The 22,296-nt window shown below is 56.7% G+C and overlaps 3 protein-coding genes across 13 annotated transcripts in view; 1 reads left to right on the top strand and 2 right to left on the bottom strand.

Annotated features, from left to right (window-relative positions):
* HOOK2 (hook microtubule tethering protein 2) overlaps window positions 1-19,118 on the top strand; it is a 26,204-nt gene extending 7,086 nt beyond the window's left edge. For 2 of the 8 annotated variants that reach the window (XM_027084874.1, XM_027084876.1), the window contains exons 14-22: window positions 238-307; window positions 1,012-1,149; window positions 1,236-1,323; window positions 1,522-1,556; window positions 3,520-3,602; window positions 3,685-3,785; window positions 3,952-4,062; window positions 4,131-4,202; window positions 4,291-4,731. In XM_027084874.1, coding sequence (XP_026940675.1) covers window positions 238-307; window positions 1,012-1,149; window positions 1,236-1,323; window positions 1,522-1,556; window positions 3,520-3,602; window positions 3,685-3,785; window positions 3,952-4,062; window positions 4,131-4,202; window positions 4,291-4,440 — 848 coding nt within the window. In that variant the 3' untranslated portion in view covers window positions 4,441-4,731. Of the gene's footprint in view, window positions 1-237; window positions 308-1,011; window positions 1,150-1,235; window positions 1,324-1,521; window positions 1,557-3,519; window positions 3,603-3,681; window positions 4,203-4,290; window positions 4,732-6,820; window positions 7,038-18,228 lie in introns of those variants that run through there. The other 6 variants (XM_027084873.1, XM_027084875.1, XM_027084870.1 and 3 more) reach the window with 5 other exon arrangements.
* BEST2 (bestrophin 2) lies at window positions 7,040-14,852 on the bottom strand. 3 transcript variants are annotated; one of them, XM_027084878.1, is made up of 10 exons: window positions 13,726-14,852; window positions 12,082-12,156; window positions 10,883-11,131; window positions 10,640-10,734; window positions 9,566-9,799; window positions 9,316-9,470; window positions 8,898-8,975; window positions 8,397-8,717; window positions 8,047-8,201; window positions 7,040-7,568 (listed from the first exon to the last, which is right to left on the bottom strand). In XM_027084878.1, exons 3-10 carry the CDS (start codon window positions 11,032-11,034, stop codon window positions 7,145-7,147), a joined length of 1,614 nt encoding a protein of 537 aa, XP_026940679.1. In that variant the 5' UTR covers window positions 11,035-11,131; window positions 12,082-12,156; window positions 13,726-14,852; the 3' UTR covers window positions 7,040-7,144. The 3 variants fall into 3 exon arrangements, with proteins under 3 accessions (XP_026940679.1, XP_026940680.1, XP_026940681.1); XM_027084879.1 differs by lacking the exon at window positions 13,726-14,852 and having other exon boundaries at window positions 8,397-8,477; window positions 8,565-8,717; window positions 10,883-12,554; XM_027084880.1 differs by lacking the exons at window positions 10,640-10,734; window positions 12,082-12,156; window positions 13,726-14,852 and having other exon boundaries at window positions 10,883-10,987.
* GET3 (guided entry of tail-anchored proteins factor 3, ATPase) lies at window positions 14,961-22,286 on the bottom strand. 2 transcript variants are annotated; one of them, XM_027084884.1, is made up of 7 exons: window positions 20,956-22,280; window positions 19,997-20,144; window positions 17,105-17,253; window positions 16,862-17,012; window positions 16,007-16,114; window positions 15,718-15,915; window positions 14,961-15,303 (listed from the first exon to the last, which is right to left on the bottom strand). In XM_027084884.1, exons 1-7 carry the CDS (start codon window positions 21,114-21,116, stop codon window positions 15,172-15,174), a joined length of 1,047 nt encoding a protein of 348 aa, XP_026940685.1. In that variant the 5' UTR covers window positions 21,117-22,280; the 3' UTR covers window positions 14,961-15,171. The 2 variants fall into 2 exon arrangements, with proteins under 2 accessions (XP_026940685.1, XP_026940686.1); XM_027084885.1 differs by having other exon boundaries at window positions 15,191-15,598; window positions 20,956-22,286.
* Between the last annotated feature and the right edge of the window lie 10 nt (window positions 22,287-22,296).

Here is a 22,296-nt window from a genome sequence, read left to right as displayed (position 1 = left end):
AGTGGAAAGAGGTGACATGGGCTGACAGAAAGCAGGGACTGTGTATCGGAGCTCTGGGTGGGGCAAAGGCAAACCCAGGCCAAGGATCATGGCTCCTTGTCATGCCAGGGGTGGGGTTTGGGTCAAGTCAGGCTTTTGGCCGAAGTTGAACCCCCAAAGATGCTTCTCGGAAAGAGGATCCTAGGGATGGGGACAGAAACTGTGCAGCTACCTGAAGACTTTTCACACATTCTCCAGACCCTTCACTGGATCCCACCTCACCGGCTGTGGAAAACTTAGCAGCCGAGATCCTACCTGCGGAGCTCAGGTATCCTGGGGTCACTCAGAGCTCTGGCCCCACTGGGGCCTGCCAGTGCCCACCCTCAGCCCCGTCCCCAGTACAGGTATTTACCACTAGCCAGGCCTGCTCAACTTGGTTCCCAAGTCCTAGCCGGGCTTCTAGGCCCACTCACTCCTAATTCTGCTCTTACCTGGCCAGGGCTCTAGCCCTATTGGTGCCTCACCTCTTCAGGATCCGTCCTGAGTGCACAAATTAGATCCAACCCATCTGTCTCCACTCCCCAGGCAAAAATCCTTTGCTCCAGCCCTGCCCACATTGGGTTCTGCCCCCAGGATACAGCCCTGTCCTCAGTATATTCCCTGTTAGGTTCACTGCCCTGTGCGCTGCCCGTAAGAACTCCCACCCCAGCTTTTCACTTCTCAGTGTCTTACTTTACCGGCAGCCGCATCTCAGTGTTCTAACCCTCTCCTGTAGCCCCACCCTTCCCTGGCGCCACCCCTAGACCCAGCTCATGGCTCCGCCCACTTTGCCCCCCAGCCCCACCGGCGCTCCGCCCACCCATGCCTAGGCGCTGTCCCCTGTACTCTAACCCTACCCCAGGGTCTGGCTGGGCTCTTCCCCCAGGGCTCTATCCCTCTCCTGGCCGCGTCTGCCCAGTTTCCCTGCTGGAGCCTTGGTAGGCCTGAGTGGTGACCCATCTCCTGCACTGCTCACTCCTTCCCGGTCCGCAGGGAGACGCTCCTACAGCTTCAGCTGGAGAACAAGCGCCTGTGCCAGCAGGAGGCGGCCGACCGGGAACGGCAGGAGGAGCTGCAGCGCCACCTGGAGGAGGCCAACCGCGCGCGCCACGGCCTGGAGATGCAGCACCGGTGAGGACCCACCTGGCGGAGGGGGGCCTCTCACACGCTTGGCTGAGGGCGGGCGCAGGCACTAAGTGGGCCCCCCAACCCTGCAGGCTGAACCAGCAGCAGCTGTCGGAGCTGCGGGCCCAGGTGGAGGACCTGCAGAAGGCCCTGCAGGAGCAGGGGGGCAAGACTGAAGATGTGAGTGCCCACCTCCTCCCTGCCTGGCCCTCCTTTGTGTCCCCCAATAACCCTTCTCTCTCTTCCCCCTGCTGCCCGATGCCCTGTGAAGTCCATTGTAAGTACCTTGAGCCCAGGGTGGCACCCCCTACCCTCAGTCTGGAAAGAGGTTGGGACCTCTGGAGCCCTCACTCACCCAGTGCCTCTTCTCTCCTCCAGTCAACCCTGCTGAAGAGGAAGCTGGAGGAGCATCTGTGAGTCCCAGAGTGGGGGTATTCTTCGTGGGGGGAAAGGCTGGGGCAAAGGTGTGGGAGGTGGATCCGGTGTCGATGGGGAGTTCTTGATGAGGAAAGGGAGTCTGACGGGTCAGCTCAAGTGGGGCCTTATAGACTAAGGGAAGGCATATGGAATGTTTTGGGGGAACAATGGGGTGCCACAGAGGAAATTGCAACAAGGTTGTGTGACAAAGTAATAGTCACCTTTTACTTTTGCATTGTTAAAAAGGAAAGTTGTTTTTTTGTGTTTTTCATTTTTGGCCACACTGTGTGGCTTGTGGAATCTTAGTTCCCCAACCGGGGATTGAACCCGGGCCCACATCAGTGAAAGCTCCGAGTCCTAACCCCTGGACTGCCAGGGAATTCCCAAAAAAGGAACTATTAAAAAAAAAAAGAAAGAAAGAAACTATTTTAAATGGCTATCACATTTATAGTTTAAAAACCAAAATGTATACCGAGCTATACAGAAATAAAGGGTATACCTCTGAGTGCTCCCTCATTGACTCAGTTTCCACCCCATTCCACCCTCATTTCTATTAGTTTATTATGGAAATCCTTCCAGAATTTTTAAAGCAGATCCAAATGAATATGAATATAGATTTTTACTATCATTCCTTATTTACGCAAAAAGTAGTGTAATATGTGCACTTTGCTTTCCCTACTTAACAAGTTAACTGGAGAAATTTCTCCTTAAGAATAAATAAAGGAGTCCTTCTTATTTTTTTTTTCACATATAGCAGCCTTTGTCAACTGGGGTTCCATAGGGGAACTAGGCCTTACAGAAAATTATTTTCGTGACTATTTTCTCAGTTCTGCCAAGGATGCAATGAAGCTAAGGCCGACCTGGAACACAGCAAGTTATTTCCTTACAGAGGATGGATACCTGGAGGCATTAGGGCTTAATTCTCCTGTAGAATTCTGGTCCAGAAGGTCTGGCCTATAGCATTTTTTGTAATATCATAATGTGTTTAACTCATTCTTTCTAGGTATTTGCAATTTCAAGCAATGTAACAAAGTAAACCTTGTATAGGCATCATTTTGCTTGTGTGCAAATATACACAAAAATGCAATGGGTAGCTCCCAGGGTACATGCCTTTGTAATTTTAGTAGACATAGCCAGAGGTTCACTATTAGATGTTACACCATGTTCCATGTCCGACACATGATAATAGTCTCACCTACAGGAATCTTTGGGGTTTTGCCACAGGTGGCAGAACTGTCAATTATTAGCTTGCATTTCCTTTCCTGTTTTAAAAATGTTTAAAAGTTTTAATTTATTTTTGGCTGCGTTGGGTCTTTGTTGCTGCACGCGGGCTTCCTCTAGTTGCAGCAAGTGGGGGCTACTCTTTGTTGCAGTGCGTGGGCTTCTCATTGCGGTGGCTTCTCTTGTCATGGAGCACGGGCTCAGTAGTTGTGGCTCGTGGGCTCTAGAGCACAGGCTCAGTAGTTGTGGCGCACGGGCTTAGTTACTCCACAGCATGTGGGATCTTCCTGGACCAGGACTCGAACCCGTGTCCCCTTCATTGGCAGGCAGACTCTTAACCACTGTGCCACCAGGGAAGTCCCATATTTCCTTTTGTTTTATAAGAGATTTGCATTCCAGAAAGATACCTGGCTGCTGGGTAGAGAATGGAACTGAGGGGTTGAGAGTAGAGGGGGCTGGCAAGGGATGATGGTGCCTGGACCAGCGAGTGGGCTGTGGAATGGGGAGAAGTGGACAAATGGGAGGGCTGGTCCAGGGCCCATCTGATGAGGGGTGTAGAGGGTTGGGACTCTGATGGCTGAGGAGATGGTGGGGCCAGCGCACATAACCCCCAGGCTTGGGGTCAGGCAGAAAGGTCTGCAGGGACACTTCTGGCTGGCTGGGAAGGCTGTGGCCACCACTAGGAGAAAAGAAATAGGCCCAGAGCTCAGCCTACTGCTGCCGGTCCCCTGCCCGCAGGCAGAAGCTGCATGAGGCAGATCTGGAGCTGCAGCGGAAGCGCGAGTACATCGAGGAGCTAGAGCCCCCTGCCGATAGCAGCAGTGAGTGGGACTGGGTGGCCGGCTGGGTGCAGGGAGCCCCAAGCTTGGCACAGAGCTGAGGGGCCACCTGTTCCCCCAGCAGCCCGGCGTATCGAGGAGCTGCAGCACAACCTGCAGAAGAAGGACACGGACTTGCGGGCCATGGAGGAGCGGTACCGCCGCTACGTGGACAAGGCGCGCACAGTGAGGACGGGCGCTGGGTGCCCTACACGCCTTCTGCCGAGGCTGCTGCCTCCCATTGGTTCATGCCTCCTGCCCCCACACCTGTCATATCTAATCATGTCACAGACTTTTACACCACGGCCTGTGAGGCCAAGGTCACCCTGGCTGTGTCTTCCCCAACCCCTAGGTCATACAGACCCTGGAACCCAAGCAGCGGCCACCTGGGGGGGCTCCTCCGGAACTCCACACCCTGAGGACACAGCTTCGAGAGCGCGATGTCCGCATCCGGCACCTGGAGGTGGGTGTCCTTGTCCCTTCTCACTGTCCTCAGCATATCCAGGTCCTTGACTATTGCCTCCTTAGCAGATGGACTTTGAGAAGAGTCGAAGTCAGCGAGAGCAGGAAGAAAAGCTGCTCATCAGTGCCTGGTATAATATGGTGAGTGCACCGTTGCCATGGCTGAAGTATTGGGTGGGCATGGCGGTCCTGTGGGCTCACCTGACCCCAACTATGCCCCTCCCTCCAGGGCATGGCTCTGCAGCAGCGAGCCGGGGAAGAGCGGGCACCTGCCCATGCCCAGTCATTCCTGGCACAGCAGCGGCTGGCCACCAATGCTCGCCGCGGACCCCTGGGACGCCTAGCACCCCTGAACATGCGCCCCACTGACAAGCATTGATGGATCTCAGGATCCTGCCACCTGTCCAGCCAATCAGGGCTTAATCCACCCTGGATTCCCCTGACTCACATGGGGCCCAGCATTATGCCTCAGCCAGTTGCTTGAGAGCCTTGAAGTCATAATCTCTGCCCTTTTCTCTCCCAGGTGGGACGAGAGTGCAGGATGAGGCGGGAGGCAGGAATGGGCCTATTCTTTTTAGCAATGTGATTCTTATTCTTGATTTTAGTGAGCTGCCAGGGGAGAGAGTGATTTTATATTTGAGAAGAAAGATAATAAAGACTTTCAATCTGACCTGGCTGGACTCTGGGCTCTGAGGGGAGGGAGAGAAGGTAGGCCAGGGGCTCAGGTCACTGCTTTTAAGAAAATCCTAGCTTGTGTTCTTACTAAAGTGTGAGTGACCGATAGCACCCCGTAGGAAGTTTGAATCATGTTTGTATCTGTGTAACTGTATGTGTGTGTGGTGGGTTTTGAAGAAGCTTCAGACAAAAATCCCTACCTCAGGAAGCTGTCAATTCCAATGGAGACAGATAATAAACAAAATAGATAAAATATTTGATGTGAGAAGTGCTACAGAGAAAAATAAAGCAGACAAAGTCATGGGGATGCAGGAGGTGGATTTGGGAGGTGGTGATTTTTTTTTTTTTCTTTGCGGTACGTGGACCTCTCACCGTTGTGGCCTCTCCCGTTGCGGAGCACAGGCTCCGGACGCGCAGGCTCAGCGGCCATGGCTCACGGGCCCAGGCGCTCCGCGGCACGTGGGATCTTCCCGGACCAGGGCACGAACCCGTGTCCCCTGCATTGGCAGGCGGACTCTCAACCACTGCGCCACCAGGGAAGCCCAGGTGGTGATTTTTAATAAAAGGCCAGGAAATGAGGCCTCACCAAGGAAGTGACAGAATTTTTTATTTTTTTATTTTTTGCGGTACGCGGGCCTCTCAACGCTGCGGCCTCTCCCGTTGCGGAGCACAGGCTCCTCACGCGCAGGCTCAGCGGCCATGGCTCATGGGCCCAGCCGCTCTGCGGCACGTGGGATCCTCCCGGGCCGGGGCACGAACCCGCGTCCCCTGCATCGGCAGGCGGACTCTCAACCACTGTGCCACCAGGGAAGCCCTGAAGTGACATAATTTAAGCAGAGACCTGCAGGAGGTGAGGGAGGGACCATGTAGGTATCTGGGGAAGAGTGATCCAGGCAGAGGGAATAGCACGTGTAAAGGCCCTGGGACGAGACCTTGCTCGGTGGGTTAGAGGAACAGTGAGGAGGCCAGTGTGGCTGGAGTGGAGTGAGTGAGGGGAAGAGTGGAGAGAGTCAAGACCAGGCAGACTGTCCAGGGCCTTGTAGGGTGTGTGGATTACTTTAGCTTTCATTCTAAGTGAAGTGGGAGCCACAGAGTGTTCTAAGCAAAGGAGCGACATGACCTGATTCAAGTTGTCACAGGCTCCCTTTGGCTCCTATGGGAGAAACAGACTGCGGGGGTGTCAGGGCCAGAGCTGAGAGACCAGGTCACTCGTCCAGGTGGGTGGTTGGGTGATAGGGCTCTGGCCGGGGTGTGGACCCTGGAGGAATGGGAAATGGTTGGATTCTGGATACAGTTTGAAGACTAAGCTGATGGGGTTTGCTACTGGGTTGATAAGGAGAGGGGATGAAAGAAAGGAGTTGAAGGTGACTCCCAGGTTTTGTCCTCATCATCTGGAAGGACAAAGCTGACAGAGGTTGGGACAGGTGGGGAGCTGATAGGTTTGGGGGCATGTTATGTTCGAAGTGCCCGTGAGCTCCCCACATGCAGATGTCAAGCAGGAAGTTGGCTCTCTGGGTCTCGAGTCAGGGGAGGGATCCTGGCTGGACTTCTAAATTCGGGAGTCACCTACATACGATTGATGTAAGACCTAGAGCACTGAAGGGGTATCTGAGAGTGCAGGGGCTTGAGGCAGAGGGGTCACTTGCAGAAGCATAAATCGAGGCTGGCAGGGGAATTCCCTGGAGGTCTTGTGGTTAGGACTCCGCGCTTTCACTGCCTTGGGCCCGGGTTCGATCCCTGGTCGGGGAGCTAGGATCCCGCAAGCCGCGTGGCAAAAAAAAAAAAAAAAGAAGAAGAAAAGAAAAAGAAAAACGCTGGCAGGAGAAAGCTATGGTCCTTGGACCGTGGGTCCTACATTGATGAATGAGTAAAGCCCTGGGCACTAATGGGGCCATTTCAGAGAGAATTTGGGAGGAAGTGGGCAGGGCATCATCAAATAATCTGGAGGATCCCTTAAAGCTTACTTAGCATAAATGCCTGGCAGGAGTTGAGTAAAAACAAACAAACAAAAAAACACTAAAAGTTTATTGAGCACCTATTATGTACCAAACACTTTAAAGCCACATTTCATTTCATCCTCACAGCGCACTGAGGTGGGCACTCATATGTCCAATTTGAGGAAAGAAGAAAGGCAAGGCACACTGATAAAAACTCTCACGCAGTGGCGGGTAGGAAGTAGAGCTGGTGGTAAGGACCGACAGTTCAAAGATGCTGGAAGAATACCCTGCCCTCAGTGCAGTGCCTGGCCCACAGGAGGCGCTCCAAGCCTCTGTGCCAAACGTAAAGGCGGGACGCAGGCAGGTAAGCGGGCAGGCGGAGTCCACAGGCAGCTTATAAAGCCCAAACCACTGCTTGCGGGCGGTGTTGGGGCATTTTCTCTATCCTTGGGGATCCAGGGTCCAAGGGTCTCAGGTTAGACTCTCCTCCTCCTCGCCAATGGGGCTGGGCAGCCAGGGTGGAGCCGGCCCCCGGGGCCCGGGCATTGGCACAACGGTGAAGGGCTCGGCGGGTGGCTCGGGGGCTGGCGGCTCGCGGCCGGCGTGGGGCTCAGACTCCGGCTCCAGCAGGCCTAAGGGTAGCAGCGCGTCACTGCCACTGCACTCTGGGGCCGCGCCATCAGGGGCGCCCGCGCATGCGCAGCTGGCGGCTGTGGATTCCTCCGACACGCAGCTGTTCTTGCGGCGCAGTAAAGACAGGCGCCGGCCCAGCAGGCCTCCAGCGGCCATGCCCGCGCCCACCGGCAGGAGGCGCTGCAGGAAGTCGCCGTGTGCATTGCTCAGCGGCGCATCCACGCCGTCCTGCCGCTGGAACTGCATGTCCTCCTTGGGCAGCCTGCGGAAGAGACAATGGGTCAGTGCTGCGGCCTCTCCCTTCTTCATCAACAGAGTTGGGACCGAGGAACACTGCTTTTCCACCCCATTGTCCCACTTATCCCAAAAGACCTTGGCTCCTCACCGGAGAGCCTGGCCTTATCCTCTGGCTCTGGCTATGCTCAAACTTAGGCCTCAAAAGGCTAAGTTGGGGCCCTGCCGCCTGTCCTTTGGTATCGCTTCTGGCCCGTCCAGTCCTCATAGACTGTAGCCCTTAGCTCTGCCCCCAGTTAGTGGCCGGGTCCCAGACCTTGACCCGGATCCCTGACCCCTGACCCGTCCTAGTCCTCATGACTTTAGCTCTTAGCCCCGAATCTCCAGGGTGTAGCCTTTAGCCCCGACCTGGTCACCCAGGGGTCACCCACAGCCCCTTCAATCAGATACACCCCGCAGTCATGAGCCCCTCCCCCAAGAGGCCCCGCCCATCCCCACTGGCTCACGTGATGTCGAAGGTGGAGCCCTGGAAGGAGGGCTGCTGCAGCAGGAAGGCGGTGGCAGCGGTGTAGGGAGCGCGAGCCTCAGCTGCGTCCCAGTATAGGTCCTTCTCCAGCATGGCCAGGTCGTCGTACATCTCGTCCACGGCCAGCATTGACACCTGCGGGCGAGGATACGCGGGGAAGAGTGGGCATGGAACAGCGCCGGCACCGAAGGGTGGACCCCTCTGGACGGGTAGGAGTGTGGTGACCAAAGAGAAGGATGGATCAGGGGCGATGTCTGAGCGAGTCTTAGCAGGGGTGGGGCCAGGGCCGCTTTGGGAGCCCAGAGATGGTCTTAACCGAGAGAGTCTCACTTGGAAGTTGCGGTCGATCAGAAAGTTGGTCTCAAAGTCATCGTCGTCCTCTCCGAAGGGGTTGATGAGCTGCTCAGCTACCTGAGTGGGTAAGAGGAGAGGTAGGTGGAGAACTGAAAACCCCTGCCCGCTCCACCCCTGGAGTCCTGGCCTTGGGGCCCCACCCACCTTGAGCCAGCCCGCGTAGAAGAAGAACTGCAGCAGGGTGAAGATGGGTACGCACAGGTCCAGGTCGTGGTCTTTGTAGCCCTGCGCCGGGTCCAGGAACTGGCGACCGATGAGGCAGGCCAGGAAGTAGCTGTACACAGCGATGGTCACCACCTGGGGGAGGGGCAGGACGGAGTGCTAATTCAGGGTTCTCTGGGCCTTGGGGGGTCATGGAGAGACCAGAGCTAGGATCGCGAGTCACTGTGATGGGGTCTTAGCTGGCCCTCAGTTTCTCCTTGAGACCAACGCTCCAGGGCCTCTGACGCGGGATATAAAGAGGCACGGCGGGGTTACCTGGGTGTAGACAAGGGGTACGCTAATCCAGTCGTAGTGAAAGAGCATCCCACACTTGGCCCGAAACACAGTCAGCTCCTGGAGGCAGATACACGTCATGAGGGGGCCTGAATAGTGAGCTCACACATGGGGATTAAGTTGGGGGGGTGTACCTGGGATGGGGGTGAGTGGTCACCTGGTGGGAGGCGGGCGTGTGCTTCTAGGGACTTCAGGGAGAGTATTTAGTGGTGAGTGTACACCTAGGAGTACTATGCACCTAGGAGCCGCCCCATAGAGATTTAAGTGTACACCTGGGGGCTGCTAGATAAGGGTGGTTGGGATCCGCCTTGTGGGAGGCGCATGGCAGACACACAACCTCAGGGTGCGTGGGGTACAATTTCCCTGGTATTTGATATGAGTGACCACCCGGAGAGCCCACCTCCAGCAGCAGCTTAAGGGCGCCGTTGTTGCGGATGCGGCCCTCGCGCTGAGCCTGCGCCGCCAGGTTGGAGAACCAGACGCAAGGCACCCAGTACTTGTTGTAGGATGAGTTCAGGTTCTCGAACTTCTTGCGCTCCTCGCGGGTCATAAACCCTGGAGGGGCGAGGTCGGGGGTTATTTGCCCCACCCTCAGTCTTTGCGCCCCCCCGCCCCACCACCACCCGCGTTCCTTTTGGCCGGAGCCTCACCTGCTTCCACCACATGGTCTATGGTGGGGAAGCGCTTGAAGACAGCGGTGCTGACAGAGCGCAGGATAAGCACAGCAGAGAGTCCTGCATAGCGCATGAGCGTGCGTCGGTAGAGGCGGCCGCGCTCGTCGCGCCCGTGCACTGTGCCGACCACCACGCACATGAGCGCGTCGGGCAGGGGCATGCATAGGTACTGATTCCACCAGCGGTGCACCACCAGCGTTACGTAGAAGCCTGCGGGAGAGCCGGGAATGGGAGACTCAGTTGGGACACTAGGGCCAGGGGTTTGGGGTCCCAGGTCATGGGAAGAGGAGTGACATAGGGTCTTCATCAGGAACATGCGGTAGGCTGGATACCCAGACCATGTGGGGCCACCTGAGCTGGGAACCTGGAGATTCAGCCCTGAGGTCAGTCCAGGCTGGATCACCCTGGCTACTTGGATGTCACCTGGGATGGGAGATTAGGATCTCCGTGTAGAGGTGGAGACAGAGGGCCCACAGGCAGGTTGTCACCAAAGCCACAGGGAGCCCCGGAGCCAGGGATGTGTGAAGGGGTTGGGCATGGTGTCTAAGTCAGGGAACCTGGGGCAGGCTGGTCACCCCATCCTTGTGGGCCCAGAATGGTGGGAGGAAGGCTGAGGTCAAGTGAAGTCACTGAGGACAAGGAGCTGGGACTTGTCAGAGTCCCTTGCCCCTCAGGCTGGACTTGAAAGGAGGGAGTCATGTGGGGCTCTTGGATGGGGGTCCCTGGGGCTCAGTACATGTGAGGGGAGGCACTAGTAATCCCATGCAGACACAGATGGGAGTCCCTGAGTTGACCAGGGATAAAAGCCTATGCATGACACGGAGTTCTCATTGGGGGCACCTCAGGGGACCCTCTGACCAGATGACATACAAGGTCTCAGGAATTGGGGCCATACTTGGCCTAAAGGACGCAGAAATGGGGATTTGTGGGGGGGTGGCTTTGATGGGGGGGGGCGTCTCAGAAAGGCAGGAATGGGAGTCTCCAAAAGGCATGAATGGCAATGGGTTTCTCAGGATGAAGGGAATGGGGAACTCAGGAGCGCGAACGCACCGAGCACAAAAGAGACCGGGATGAGACTGGCGTACTGGTCGCAGTAAAGAACGAGCTTCTCAAAGTAGCGCTTCTGCTCTTCGGTCAGCACGAAGCTGCGAGGGAGGGGGCGCGGGATCACGGGCGAGCCCCGGTCCCCAGTTGCAGGTCTCCCTTCCAGCACCTCCTCCGGGGCCGGCCCGCAGCCCTCCCCAAACGCCCCCACTCCGGCCGGCCCTCCCCCCTCTCCCGGGGCCGCCTCACCGATAGGCGGCACTCAGCGCCATGTAGAGCCCAAGGAAACACAGCAGCTCGCGCCACAGAAGTTTGTAGATGCTCCCGCGCCACAGCAGCAGCAGCTTCGAGAAGCCGCCGAAGCGCGCGTTCGCCACGCAAGCTGTGTACGTGACAGTCATCGCGGCGCCCGGGCCGGTCAAGCCCAAGGAGAGGGGGCTGGACCGGACCCGGGATTGGGGGCCGAGGAATGGGGGGCCGGGCCGGGCTGGAAGGCTGCTGGCGAGGGTAGAAAGGTGCGGGGACGACTCAGCTCCGCGTCACTTTCCACGCCCGGCCACCTCCTCGGTACCGGCTCTGGCTCAGCTTCCCGTCCCCTCCCACCTGCTCAGTCCTGCCCTAGCCCCCAGCCCTCCTCCCCAAGGCCCTCTGGCAGGCCACTCCCTTCCTTGGACTCCAGGTCCCAGCGTCCGGCGCCGACCTCCCCAGGCCCTCTCCGTTCATCCCCCACCGCCAAGGCCCTTGGTCCACCGAGTTAACCCGAGCTGCCCGCTCTGATCCCATACCCCTTACCTGGACGCCATCTACAGCCTCTCCCCCGCTCCCCGAGTCCCTAGCGCCTCAGTTTCTATGTTCCCGGGGCTCCAACTGACTTCCTTCCCTCAAGTCCCACTTCTGCTTTCCCTCCCCCTACTCCCCTAACCCAGTCTCGGCCCATTCTCTCCCCTGCACTTCCTTTTGAAGCCCTCCAAAGCCAGATCCCCAAGCTTCCAGGCCCCAGGTCCTCCCCCACAGCCCCTCAGCCTCAGGCTGGCTCCGTCTCCTGCACAGCTGCCCCAGCCTATCCCCCTCCCACTTAATCGAACTGGCTCTGCCCCCTCCCTCTTCTGGATCCACCTAGACCTTTCCTCTGTCCATTCCCCTCTAGCCTTCTGAGCCCTCCAACCCTACCCTGAGGACTCAGATTCTTGCCCGCAGACCGACTCGTCCTCAAGGTTCCCTATTCCCCCAGGCCTGGGTCCTTCTCACCTGGTGGCTGGTTCAGGGACACTCAGGGACAGGGAAAGGACGGGCTTCAGGGTTGGGTGGGGCTGAAGCCAGATTCTGTGAGGGAGGGGGCTGGGGAGTGGGCGTGGGTGGCCCCTCCCTGGCCCTCCCCCCTCAGTTGCAGCCTCAGAACTTTGAAGTCTCATCAGTTTGTTACCTGGGGCAGGGGGTGGGGAATTCACCTTGTCCTCCTTAGCTCCTTCCTGTCCAGTCTCCCAGTCAGTCACTGGCAGATCCAAGAAATCTTGGACCTAGACCTGGGGGAGGGGGCAGGAACCCTGTCTTTACCAGACCGAGACATATACACACACTGCTCAGTGAGTCTGGGTCGCTCCACACTCACCTGTAATCACACACAAAGACGCACCTAGAAACACACACCATAGACCCAGACACAAATTCAGCTTTCCTCAACACAGCCTCCCACGACCACGGTGACCCAGAAAGCAGTACGCACTGGCACAAAGACTTCCAGAGTCACCAAAGAGACAACACTTAGCCCCCCACCCCCATACGCAGATATAAAGCAGATGGACCCTAACCCACCAGGCTCTCAGCTCTCAGGCACCCACATAGTGCTCCAAACAGCCACCCAGGAAAACAGGGGCAGGGACCCAGGCACCCTGAATTCCTTCATGATCATACTATGTAATAGAGACACACGCAAGGTCACACAACCAGCCAAGTGCAGACCCCAGCCCGACCCCAGAATGCCTTCACACGTGAGCCATCACACAGAGGGAGGTAGCAGACATTTATTCCTGATCTCCCCTGCACAAAAACACACCATGGCCACACACCAGATGCAGGAGCACAGCAGCACACAGTCCTGGGGTCAGAGCCGGGTCCTAGGGAGTCCCTTTGATATGCCAATGTAGCAAAGACACACTCATACAACATCGACCCCTCCCAACAGTCCCACAGACCCAGAGGGTCACGTCCAGATGGAGTCAGGCCATAACCCCTCATGAAACTCACCTGCATTCATTTGTACATCAATACGTAAGACACACGCTCCTCAACACCCCTTCACTGCGGGCGGCGACGGGCAGGCACACACACACCCTGGGTCTCAAACACTTTGGGCGTTGTCATGAACACACAAGCTTAGGGACACAAAACCTTGTCTCCACATTTGGCATGGATACAGGACAGATGTTCTCCCTTTACAGACACACCTACAAAGGGGGCACTCTAGCCTGGCACAAACAACCCTCCATCTTCACCATTGAATGCATAGCCCAGTGTGGGAGGGGCAGTTGCTCAGGGTTTCAGCTCCAAGAGGGGTGCCCTGGGGCGCCCCTGAGCCTCTCAAGTCCACTCCAGCACCAGGAGTGCACATGGCTCCGCTCGACCCTGCACCCGAAGGTCTGGCCAGCCAGGACGCAGTGTTCCTAACCTGGCAGGTGTCTGCCCAGCCCGGGGTAGTTAGGAACCAGCTCGGGCTGGCTGTACTCGGACCTGTGCCTCTGCCGTCCAGCTGCTGGACAGCACATCAAAGAGGATGAGGGGTGATGCTGCTAGCTACGGGAACTGGGGAGGGGACAGGCTTCAGGTTGATGGGCTCCATACCTGACCAGAGGCCCCTATTCCCCTGGATGTATCCTCACATGCTGCAGCCAGCCCTCCCCTCCACAGCCCCCATCGACCCCTGTGCGCATCTCCCCTCCTCCAGCTCACTGTCCCCACATACTTCTGACTGCTTAACCCGGGCTGGGGCAGAGGCGGGTTGCCCAGGCTAGTTCACATGCTTACTAATTGTTACAGTGAATAGTAACAAATAGACCTTGGCAGGTACATGCCTGGGGCCACTGTAAAGGCGTTACCTATTTCATTTCATTGTGTCCTCAAAAGCAGGAAATGTGAAGTTTGTGCTCCTTATTCCCGCTATCAAGGTAGGGAAACTGAGGCTCAGAGGACGCACAGTCTGTTCATGGCACAGCTAGGATCTGAACCCAGGCAGTTTGGTTCGGAGCCTGGGGTCCTGCCGTGGGCTGCACTGCCATGTTCGTTTACAAGCACCTCCTCAATGTGGGTGTGCCCACATGGGTTTGTGTACACCTGACTGAACTGGGGGGACACGTCTAGGCTCGTGGTTGCATTCCCCTCACACACACACCCTGGCACGCCTAGACCCTGGGTGTGCACTGTCTGAACACCACTTCCTGACTCATGCATATCCTTAGTCACCCCCTTTCTCCCGCCATCCCCATCCAGCTCCAGCTTGGAACTTGCAAACGCCCAAGGTCATGCCAGTCCTGGGTCTTGGGGATGACCGTGACTGTCCAGGCAGTGGCAGAGGGAGGAGTGAAGGAGAGAAGGGGTGCTGCTTTATGCCTTTCCGGCTGGTTTGCTAACCCTTCCAGGGTCAGGTGAATTTGTGCCATGGCCCTATGAATGGCCACACTTCTGTCTCCATTTTAGGAATACGGGGACTGAAGCTCAAACTGCAGGAAACAGGCGGCAGGCCACTCAGTGAGGCTGCTCTGGGGGCAGGACAGGACTTCAGGGCCCGTCCAGCCTGAGTCCTTTGTCATCCTGCCCCTTAATCAGCCCCCCTGTTGCAGCCCTGTGCTGGGAGGGGCTGAGGCCATTCCATGTAACAGGAATTGGGAGGTGGGGGTGGAAACTGTTAATCCGCAGTCTGGCAGGCCCAGCCTCTGCCCAGGGTGCCCACTAATTCCCAAACCAAACAGCAGGCAGTGCTGGGCCCGCTGCCGACCTAATCCGCTCCCCACCAGCCTGGAGCTGGCCAAGGGGCCTCCCCGTTCCCACGCTCTGAGCCTTGAAGGAAGTGGGCAGATGCCCCTTTCTTCTACTCCAGGCTTTACAGCCCCAGAGGACACCCTTACCCATATAGAGCTAGAAAAAGGCACCCCTTTACAGAAGAACCCTCCTTCCAAAATTACCACAATAAACACACATCTCTATTAGGTCTCTGTTGTGAGGGACCTAAACATACATCTATGCCTCTCTGGATGTGACATCTTTGTGCAGTGTACAACCTTTGCAACTGTACATGGAGGTACTAGGCCCCAACCCCACCATGTCAACATCCACAGTAGTTTAAGATCATTTTATTGAGGGAGGAGAGGCGGGGAGAGGTGCGGGGGCAGCTACAGCTCCCCCAGCCCCACCAGGGGGAAAAGACCCCCTCCCCGCCTCCCTTCCCCCAAGTGGTTCCCCTGTATTATGGGGGAACTTTGTGCAAACTCTGCCCCGGTGGGTGGCGGCTGAGTGTGAAATGGCAGCAGCTGGGGCTGGTGGTGGTGCTACTGGGCACTGGGGGGCTTGTAGGGCTCCAGGAGAAGAGCAGAGAAGGTGTTGACCTTGTCCGCCCCCCGAACCTCATGGGGCAGCAGTGGCAGCTTCACAATGTGGAAGTCTTCATATAGGTCCTCCATCTGCGGCAGGGGTAGAGGGCAGAAGGCAGCAGGGCCACAGGGCAGGGACAGAATGTGATCAACTTAAAGGGTCAGGCTAAGGGTCTCCCAGAGTCAGGGAGAGAATATGAGCAAGGGCTTCACAGGGACATAGGTGGGAGTGGCGCCAGTGAGGTCAGAGACCACTGGGCTGGACCTCCCACTCCCCAGGGTGAGAGGTATCTAGGCCAGGCCAGCCAGTCTATGAAGGCCAGAATCAGAAGGTCTGAAGCAGTGGGTGAAGGGCAGGGGGTTGGGGCGAGGAACAGAAGGTGGGCTGGAGCAAAAGGTCAGAGAATACAGTAAAAGGTCAGCAGTGCCTTGGCTGGGCTGGGACGGACCCCAGCTTCCAGGGTCAGAGCTATGAGGGCTGGGCGGGAGGGTGGGTGTGCGCACCTGGTCCAGGTACTTGGCCTGGATCTTGTGGCGGGCCTCACACATCTTGCAGGGCTTCTCGGGATCAGGGAAGACGAGTTGGTTGACAATGATGTTGTGCGTGTCGATCTTGCACTTGGCCAGCTCCTGGATCAGCCGCTCCGTTTCATACAGGGACAGGAACTCAGCAATGCACACACAGATGAAGGTGGTTTGCTCCTGCAGGATCCAAGACAGGACAGGGAGGGGCAGATTTCAGCCCTGTCTCTTTCCCCTGAGCTTCTCGCCGCCCGCCTGGACCGCAACTCACAGGGTCCTTGAACTGCTCACTGACGGAGCGGATGACAGGCAGCGTCTCCTCCAGCTTGGAGGCCAGCTGGTCTGCGTTCATGTCCCCGAGGCCCAGCATGTTGCACATCTGTGGGGACGATGTGAGAGGGCTCATGGTTTACCTGGGGCACATTATACTCCCTGGGTTGGGCTCACTAGATACCCGGGGGACGACTCCTGACACCTCCCAGTGGTTAAAGGTGTGGGCCCTTGAGCAGATCGCAGGGGTCCAACCCTAGCTCTGCCATTTCTGCGGGACTGTGGCCAGGTTAGCTTGACCTCCCAGAGCCTCAGTTTCCTCATGTGTAGAGCTGTTGTGCTGTATGACATGTCACGTGCTTGGAACAGTGTCTGGCACACAGTAAGGGCCCCACAAATGTGACTGAGGCACAGGTCCCCGCCGGGGGACCACACACAACCAAGGAGGTGTCAGTGGCGTGCAAAAGTGTGACGGCATCAGGGTTGTCATGTTGTGCTAATAGTAACCCATGGGGGGATTCGCATGCTCTCCATTTGACAGATAAGGCCCAGAGAGGGGAAGTGACTGGAGGTCACACAGCTGTGTCACACCAGAGTGCAAAGCGTTTGAACCCGGGCCATCTGGCTCTGGGATATGTGCTTTCAAGCTCTGTCTGGGGCACTCAGCGGGTGGAGGCAGGGACACTGGGTGCTGTGGAGTAGGGGGGACGGTTCCCCCGCAGTGAAGATCCATCCCATCCATTGGGAAGCGCTGACTGAGAGCATATGTGGGAAATGCCTTTGTTTTTGCACATCTTGGGGTCCGGGGGCCCACTCTGATTCAGGGGACTCCTGGATGCCCTGGGGCTCTGCCTGCCTGTGAGATGAAGGGGCTGATCTGGTTCTTGATCTGCATGAGGCGGCCTAGTCCCCGCTCGACGATGGTGGGGAAGTTGAGCAGTCTTAGCGTGTGGCCTGTGGGCGCTGTGTCGAACACCACCACCGAGAAGTTCATGCCCTTCACCAGCCTGTGGGGAGATGAGGATCAGGCCCGCTCTGCCCCCTCTTCCACCCTAGCCCCAGGCAGCACCGGGCACCCAGAGTCCCCGCCGGGCCTGACCTCATGACCTCTGCATAGCTCATGGCCTCATCGATGCCTGGGAAGGCGCTCATGGCTTCCTGCATCATCTTCTTGCCCATGCTCAGCATGTTGTCCTCCTCAAAGAACTCGTCCGGCAGCTCCGCCACACCCAGGCTGGGGTCAATCTCCTGGGGGCCGAGAGGGTCAAGACTCAGGCTGCTGTTGCTGGAGCCTTCCCACCTGGGCACGGAGCCCGAGGGAGCCTGTGGGGTGCCCTGAGCACAGCCCTTCACCAGGTCACAGCTGGGGAGACCTCTGAGGTGCCCTGGCCCTTCCCTTAGGCGCTTAAGGTCTCGGGTGGTGGCACAGATTGTTAAAGTCTTTCACAAGCAGATGGAAAATCGCCAACTGTGCTCAGTGTCCCAGAGGGAAGCCAGAGTGCGTTGCAGTGCCTTCTCACGGGCTGTTCCCCCACCCGGGCCTGTGGCCTCTTCCAGATCATTCCTCTAACATGAGTCATCCCTGACCGCCCAATCTAACAGTGCAGCCCTAGCCCCCTCTGCCCTGCCTTCCTTTCTTCTTAACATCTGGCCTCTCCTCACATGGTTTACTTAGCATGTTTTTCGCCTGTCTCCCCAACCAGAATGCTGGCCCCACAAGGGCAGGGGTTTTTCTGTCTTGTTTACTGCTGTGTCCCCAGTGCCTGGAAGTGTCTGGCACAGAGTAGGTCCTCAACATGGATGCAGATTCCATGAAGGGGATGACCAAGCCTGCGGTCCCTGGCCCGTCCTGCACTCATTGCCTCTCTATCTCCCGCCTGTCACCTCTTCTACTTGAATTCATGTTTCCTGTGGCGAAGCCCTCCACTCCCTGGCCTCAGAGGTCATTTCCCTGCAGGGAGCTTGTCCACACATCACCCCCCCACAGTCACACCCTTGATGGGTTGTTCCTAGTCACCAGGCCACTCTCTGACCCCAGCCTTCTCACTTCCTGTTATTCTAGACCTTCCTGGGCCACCTCATCCCCGCACCTCTGCCCGCTTTTTCACCGTCAGTGTCCCTCTTGGGCGGCACTCTTATCCAGCCCAGTCTCCACAAGATGCCTCTGCAAACACTCCCTTCTCCCTCTGTGGTTGGCAAAAGCCCCATCCTGTTTATTCACAGCTCGCTGGCATGGCTACACCAAGGTGAACATCAGGGGAACATCCCAGACGAAGAACTCAACCTTGCTCCCCATTCCTGATCACAAGTCTCCAACAGGCATTCGACGAGCCAGAAAATCCACCCATGGGAATGTTAATGCCATATCTTCTCCCTGCTCAAACCCCTTCTGGCCCGTGTGTCCCTCACCCTCTGCTGAGGCCTGTGCCTCGCCTGTGTCTCAATGAGAAAGCGAAGCCACTGGCTGCCTACACCCTCATTTCCTCCCAGGAAACGCCCCAGTCCCCCTACATTCCTTCTAAGCCCCTGGTCCTGGCAGAGCCCAAGTCCTGGGTCTGTGCGCTGGAGTGAGCTCACACCTGCCTGAGGCCCGTCCTCAGCCGGCATCCTCACTCCTTCCTGCAGTATCACTTGTCCCTCCCAGTTGAAGCTTCCCCCCACCCCCTCGGCTGCACCGCGCAGCTTGTGGGATCTTAAGTTCCCTGACCAGGGGTTGAACCTGGGCCCTTGGCAGTGACAGCCCAGGGTCCTAACCACTGGACCACCGAGGAATTCCCTGAAGCATGTGCAGCAGCAAACAAACATGCTCTAGCATCTCCTTCCTCAGAAAAGCCTTCCTTAACCCTCATTCCCTTCTCCCTCCAGGGATGGCCATGCTCATTTCTCTGCTCCCATCATGGTGATCATTGTGTCCACCTCAGCTCACCCATTCCAGGCAGGCTTCTGCCCCCATTTCCAGGGTGATCTGCTTAAAACTCATGTGCCTGCTAGAGCCGACAACCTTTCTGCCCTAGTCCCTTTGTCCTCCTGGAGCTTAGGAGCCCACACTCTCTGGCTTTCCTCCCACCTCACCTGTGGCTCCTTCTCGGCCTCTTTCAATGGTTCTTCCTCCTCCTCTGCTGGACCCTAAATGCTGATGTGCCCCCGGGGTTGTTTCTGGGCCTCTCTATTCTTTCACATGCTCCTCCACTCACACAGCTTTAAATACCACCCTTGGGACAATGACTCTCAAATCAATGCCAACCTCCTCTGAGCTCTAGGTTCACATAACTAAGCTGCTGTCCTGATGTCTCCACTTGGATGACCAGTGGGCACCTTGGTCTCACTGTGGCCAAATAAAATTCCTGACGTTTGGTCTTCTAAACCTGCTCCTCTCCCAGTCTTCCCCACCTCAGCTGCCCAGGGAGATAACCAAGACATGTACTTATGCTTAATTCATTTTTTTCTCTCACCCATTACAAACAAGCAGTTAAATTGCTTTAATTCCAAAATACATCCCAAATTTGACCACTTCTCACCCCTCCTCCCAATTTTGGGCTGCCATCATTCCTAGCCTGGTCACTGTCCCAGTCTCCTTGTTTCCATCCTTGACTTACAATCCAATTTCTGCATGAGAGCTACAGGGAACTTTCTGGAAAACAAATTTGGCCATGACATTACTCTGCTTAAAACAAACAGCTTCCCATTAACTTGGAAACAAAGCTAAACTGATCTCAGTGGGCTGCAAGGTCCTACACCATGTGGTCCTGATTGATGTCTCCCTCCCTTCCCTTGCTCACTAAGCGCCAGTCACTCTGGCTTCCTTTCTGCTCCACAAACGTTCCTCACTCGTTCCCCTGTGGGTATGCTGAAGAAGGAGTGAAAGTGGAGAGACAGAGGATGGAGAATGGGCAGGACATGGTAACTGATGGTGGGTGTTCACAGGAAAGGCCTGAAGGTGACTTTGCCAGAGTTGGGGCGGGGGGGTGGGGCTAAGCCCTGCTGCACTCACCATGGCGAAGAGGTTGTCATAGCCTTTGACCTTGGTAGGCACCTTGGAGAACTTCTGGTCAAATGCATCGGAGATATTGTGGGCTGGGTCAGTGGAGATGATCAGAACACTCTCCCGCCCCTTGGATAGCTGGACTGCTAAGCTGCAGCTGGGCAAGGGAAAGGCCAAAAGGTGGGAAGTGAAGGGTTAGGCTCTGCTCCTTAGGTCTGCATGGGGAGAAGAAGGGTCCCAGGAGCAGGGGACCTGGATCAGCAAGGGCCTTGAGAGAAGAGTACGGATGACTGTGGGATCAAGCCTCAATCCCTGCAGAGGGACCCTATCAGACCTCACCTACTGAGCCCTCCAGCTGGCTATATAGTGGTAAGGTTCAGCTGAATGTGTCCGTCCCGCCTGATGCCTGCTTCCTTGCTGGCACAAAGTAACATGGTCCAGCTATCCAGCCAACTCGACCCTGTGTCCCCTCCCTCAACTCTAAACTAAGGGGTCCTTTGCACCTCCTGCTAAATTCGATAGTTCAGTCCACTTGTCCAGGGTAATTTGCCCCGGGGACCCCTCCCCCTCTTCCCAGCTGAATGGGTAGTCTGATCATGTGCCCTCTCTCCCGCCTTCCACCCCCACCCCCACGTGGGCGTAGAATGGCAAGGTTCACCAGACTAGGATAGTTCGCCCCGGTGCCCCTCCCCCTACTCTGGGCTCACTCTGGTACAGTCTAGCTGATTGGGACATTTAAACGCTCTCCAGGCTCCCGTGCGCTGGATCCAATGTGGTTCAGCCCTTGAACAGGCCTGCATTCAGGAGGTAGCTTCCATTTGCTCCCGATAACTTCCGAAGAGTACAACCCAGAAGGCCCCAGCCCAGCCCTCCTGCCCGGCTGGTGGTGGAAGACCCGGTCCTTGGCCTCCCCTTCGCCCTGTGGTACATCCCACCCGTTTTCCCGGCCACCACCGCAGCCTCCTTACCTGCAGGTGGTCTTTCCAACACCACCCTTGCCCCCGACGAAGATCCACTTAAGGCTGCGCTGCTCGATAATGTTGCTAAGCGTGGGCTCCAGCGGCTCCACATCAGGGGCATCTTCGAACTCCTCTGCCTCAACCCCCCACCCGGCCACCCCTGCCGCCATCTTGGAAACGGCTCACGTGATCAAGCGGAGCGCACCATGCAAAGCACCTACAGGGGAAATTTCCTATCACAACCCCATCAAGGCTAGAAGATTGAACCAATTTTCTCATGGCCTAACTCTTAGGAGCTAATAGAAGCTATATTTCCAACGTCTTCCCCTTCCAAGGTTCAGCTTGTCAGCCTCTTGTCTATATTTTCTTCAAAGACTCCCCCTTCCTAATTAACATATTGGTACATCCCAGGTTACTCCCCTTTACTGATTGGCCCCTAAGTCTTGCAGCACTCCTTTCATTGGCTACATCTTTTCTTACGTTTACCAATCACTCTCAGGTCCCGGTAGCCGCCAACCTCTCCTTAGCAACCGGCCAAACACCCACTGCATACCTTTTTGAAGAAGTTAGATCCGAGGTCCACCCTGACCTGACCCCATAGGCTCAACTTCATGTCGATCATTCCCCCCCTATTCTCCAACCTGGGTTCCAACACCGCCTCTGGCCCGTCTCTTCTGTTATTCAATTGGCTGGGAACCACCGGGCTCCTGACGCAAACCAATCATAAACGAACCGATTAGTTGGCTGGAGACGGTCCCGGGGCTGCTGTGGGCGAGGTCCGCAGATCCTTGTCCAGTGAGCCCTGAGCCCCCATGCAGGACAGGACAGGGCAGGGACAACACTTGCAACTGCGCTCCTTGTCGTAGAAGGGACCCTGTTCCCGAAAACCTCCTTCCAGTTTGCTCTCTGTCCGAGGGGAAACTCCAGTTCAGCCAATTCTCTGAAACTCTGCCCTGGGCAGGAATACAGGCTGGGTCCCAGGCCCTTAGCGGATACTCTTAGGTGGAGACTCCAGCCTAGAAATATCCGCGGTTTCATGAGTACTCTAGCACATAAAATAATACCCTGACGTTCAAATGGGGATCCCCGCTCCTTGGAGTCAGCTGTGTCTCTATTCCCAAATAAAAGCTCCACCCCAGAGACAGGTACCCAATCCAGAGACACCCCTATTTCTATTCTGGGGGCCCAGGCTAGATATGCCCTCTAGTTAGTCCTAGTTAGGGACCCAGCTTCCGAGATGTCAGCTGAGCACACAGCCTCAGGCGAGGTCCCACCCCTCACTGAGATTATCCCTGGTGCCAGAAGTGGATTCTAGCCCCGAAAAGCTAATACGCCCCTAAGTCCCAAGCG

Source organism: Aethalodelphis obliquidens, unplaced genomic scaffold (assembly GCF_003676395.1).
Source record: "Aethalodelphis obliquidens isolate GAN/ISIS:26980383/991018 unplaced genomic scaffold, ASM367639v1 scaffold53, whole genome shotgun sequence".
NCBI classification, from domain to species: domain Eukaryota; kingdom Metazoa; phylum Chordata; class Mammalia; order Artiodactyla; family Delphinidae; genus Aethalodelphis; species Aethalodelphis obliquidens.
Note: the sequence above shows the minus strand (reverse complement) of the source record. Positions and strands in the feature narration are given on the sequence as shown.

Bases quoted from the DNA above. Each gene is read 5' to 3' on its own strand.
- BEST2 (XM_027084878.1), bottom strand. From the start codon at position 11,034: ATGACTGTCACGTACACAGCTTGCGTGGCGAACGCGCGCTTCGGCGGC. The intron at 9,471-9,565 runs GTGAGGCTCCGG...TCGCCCCTCCAG, and splicing joins AGACCATGTGGTGGAAGCAG to GGTTTATGACCCGCGAGGAG. The intron at 8,976-9,315 runs GTGGGCTCTCCG...ATCTGCCTCCAG, and splicing joins CCCTTAAGCTGCTGCTGGAG to GAGCTGACTGTGTTTCGGGC.
- GET3 (XM_027084884.1), bottom strand. From the start codon at position 21,116: ATGGCGGCAGGGGTGGCCGGGTGGGGGGTTGAGGCAGAGGAGTTCGAA. The intron at 17,254-19,996 runs GTGAGTGCAGCA...CTCGGCCCCCAG, and splicing joins ATGACAACCTCTTCGCCATG to GAGATTGACCCCAGCCTGGG. The intron at 16,115-16,861 runs GCAGGCAGAGCC...TCGTCCCCACAG, and splicing joins TCAGCCCCTTCATCTCACAG to ATGTGCAACATGCTGGGCCT.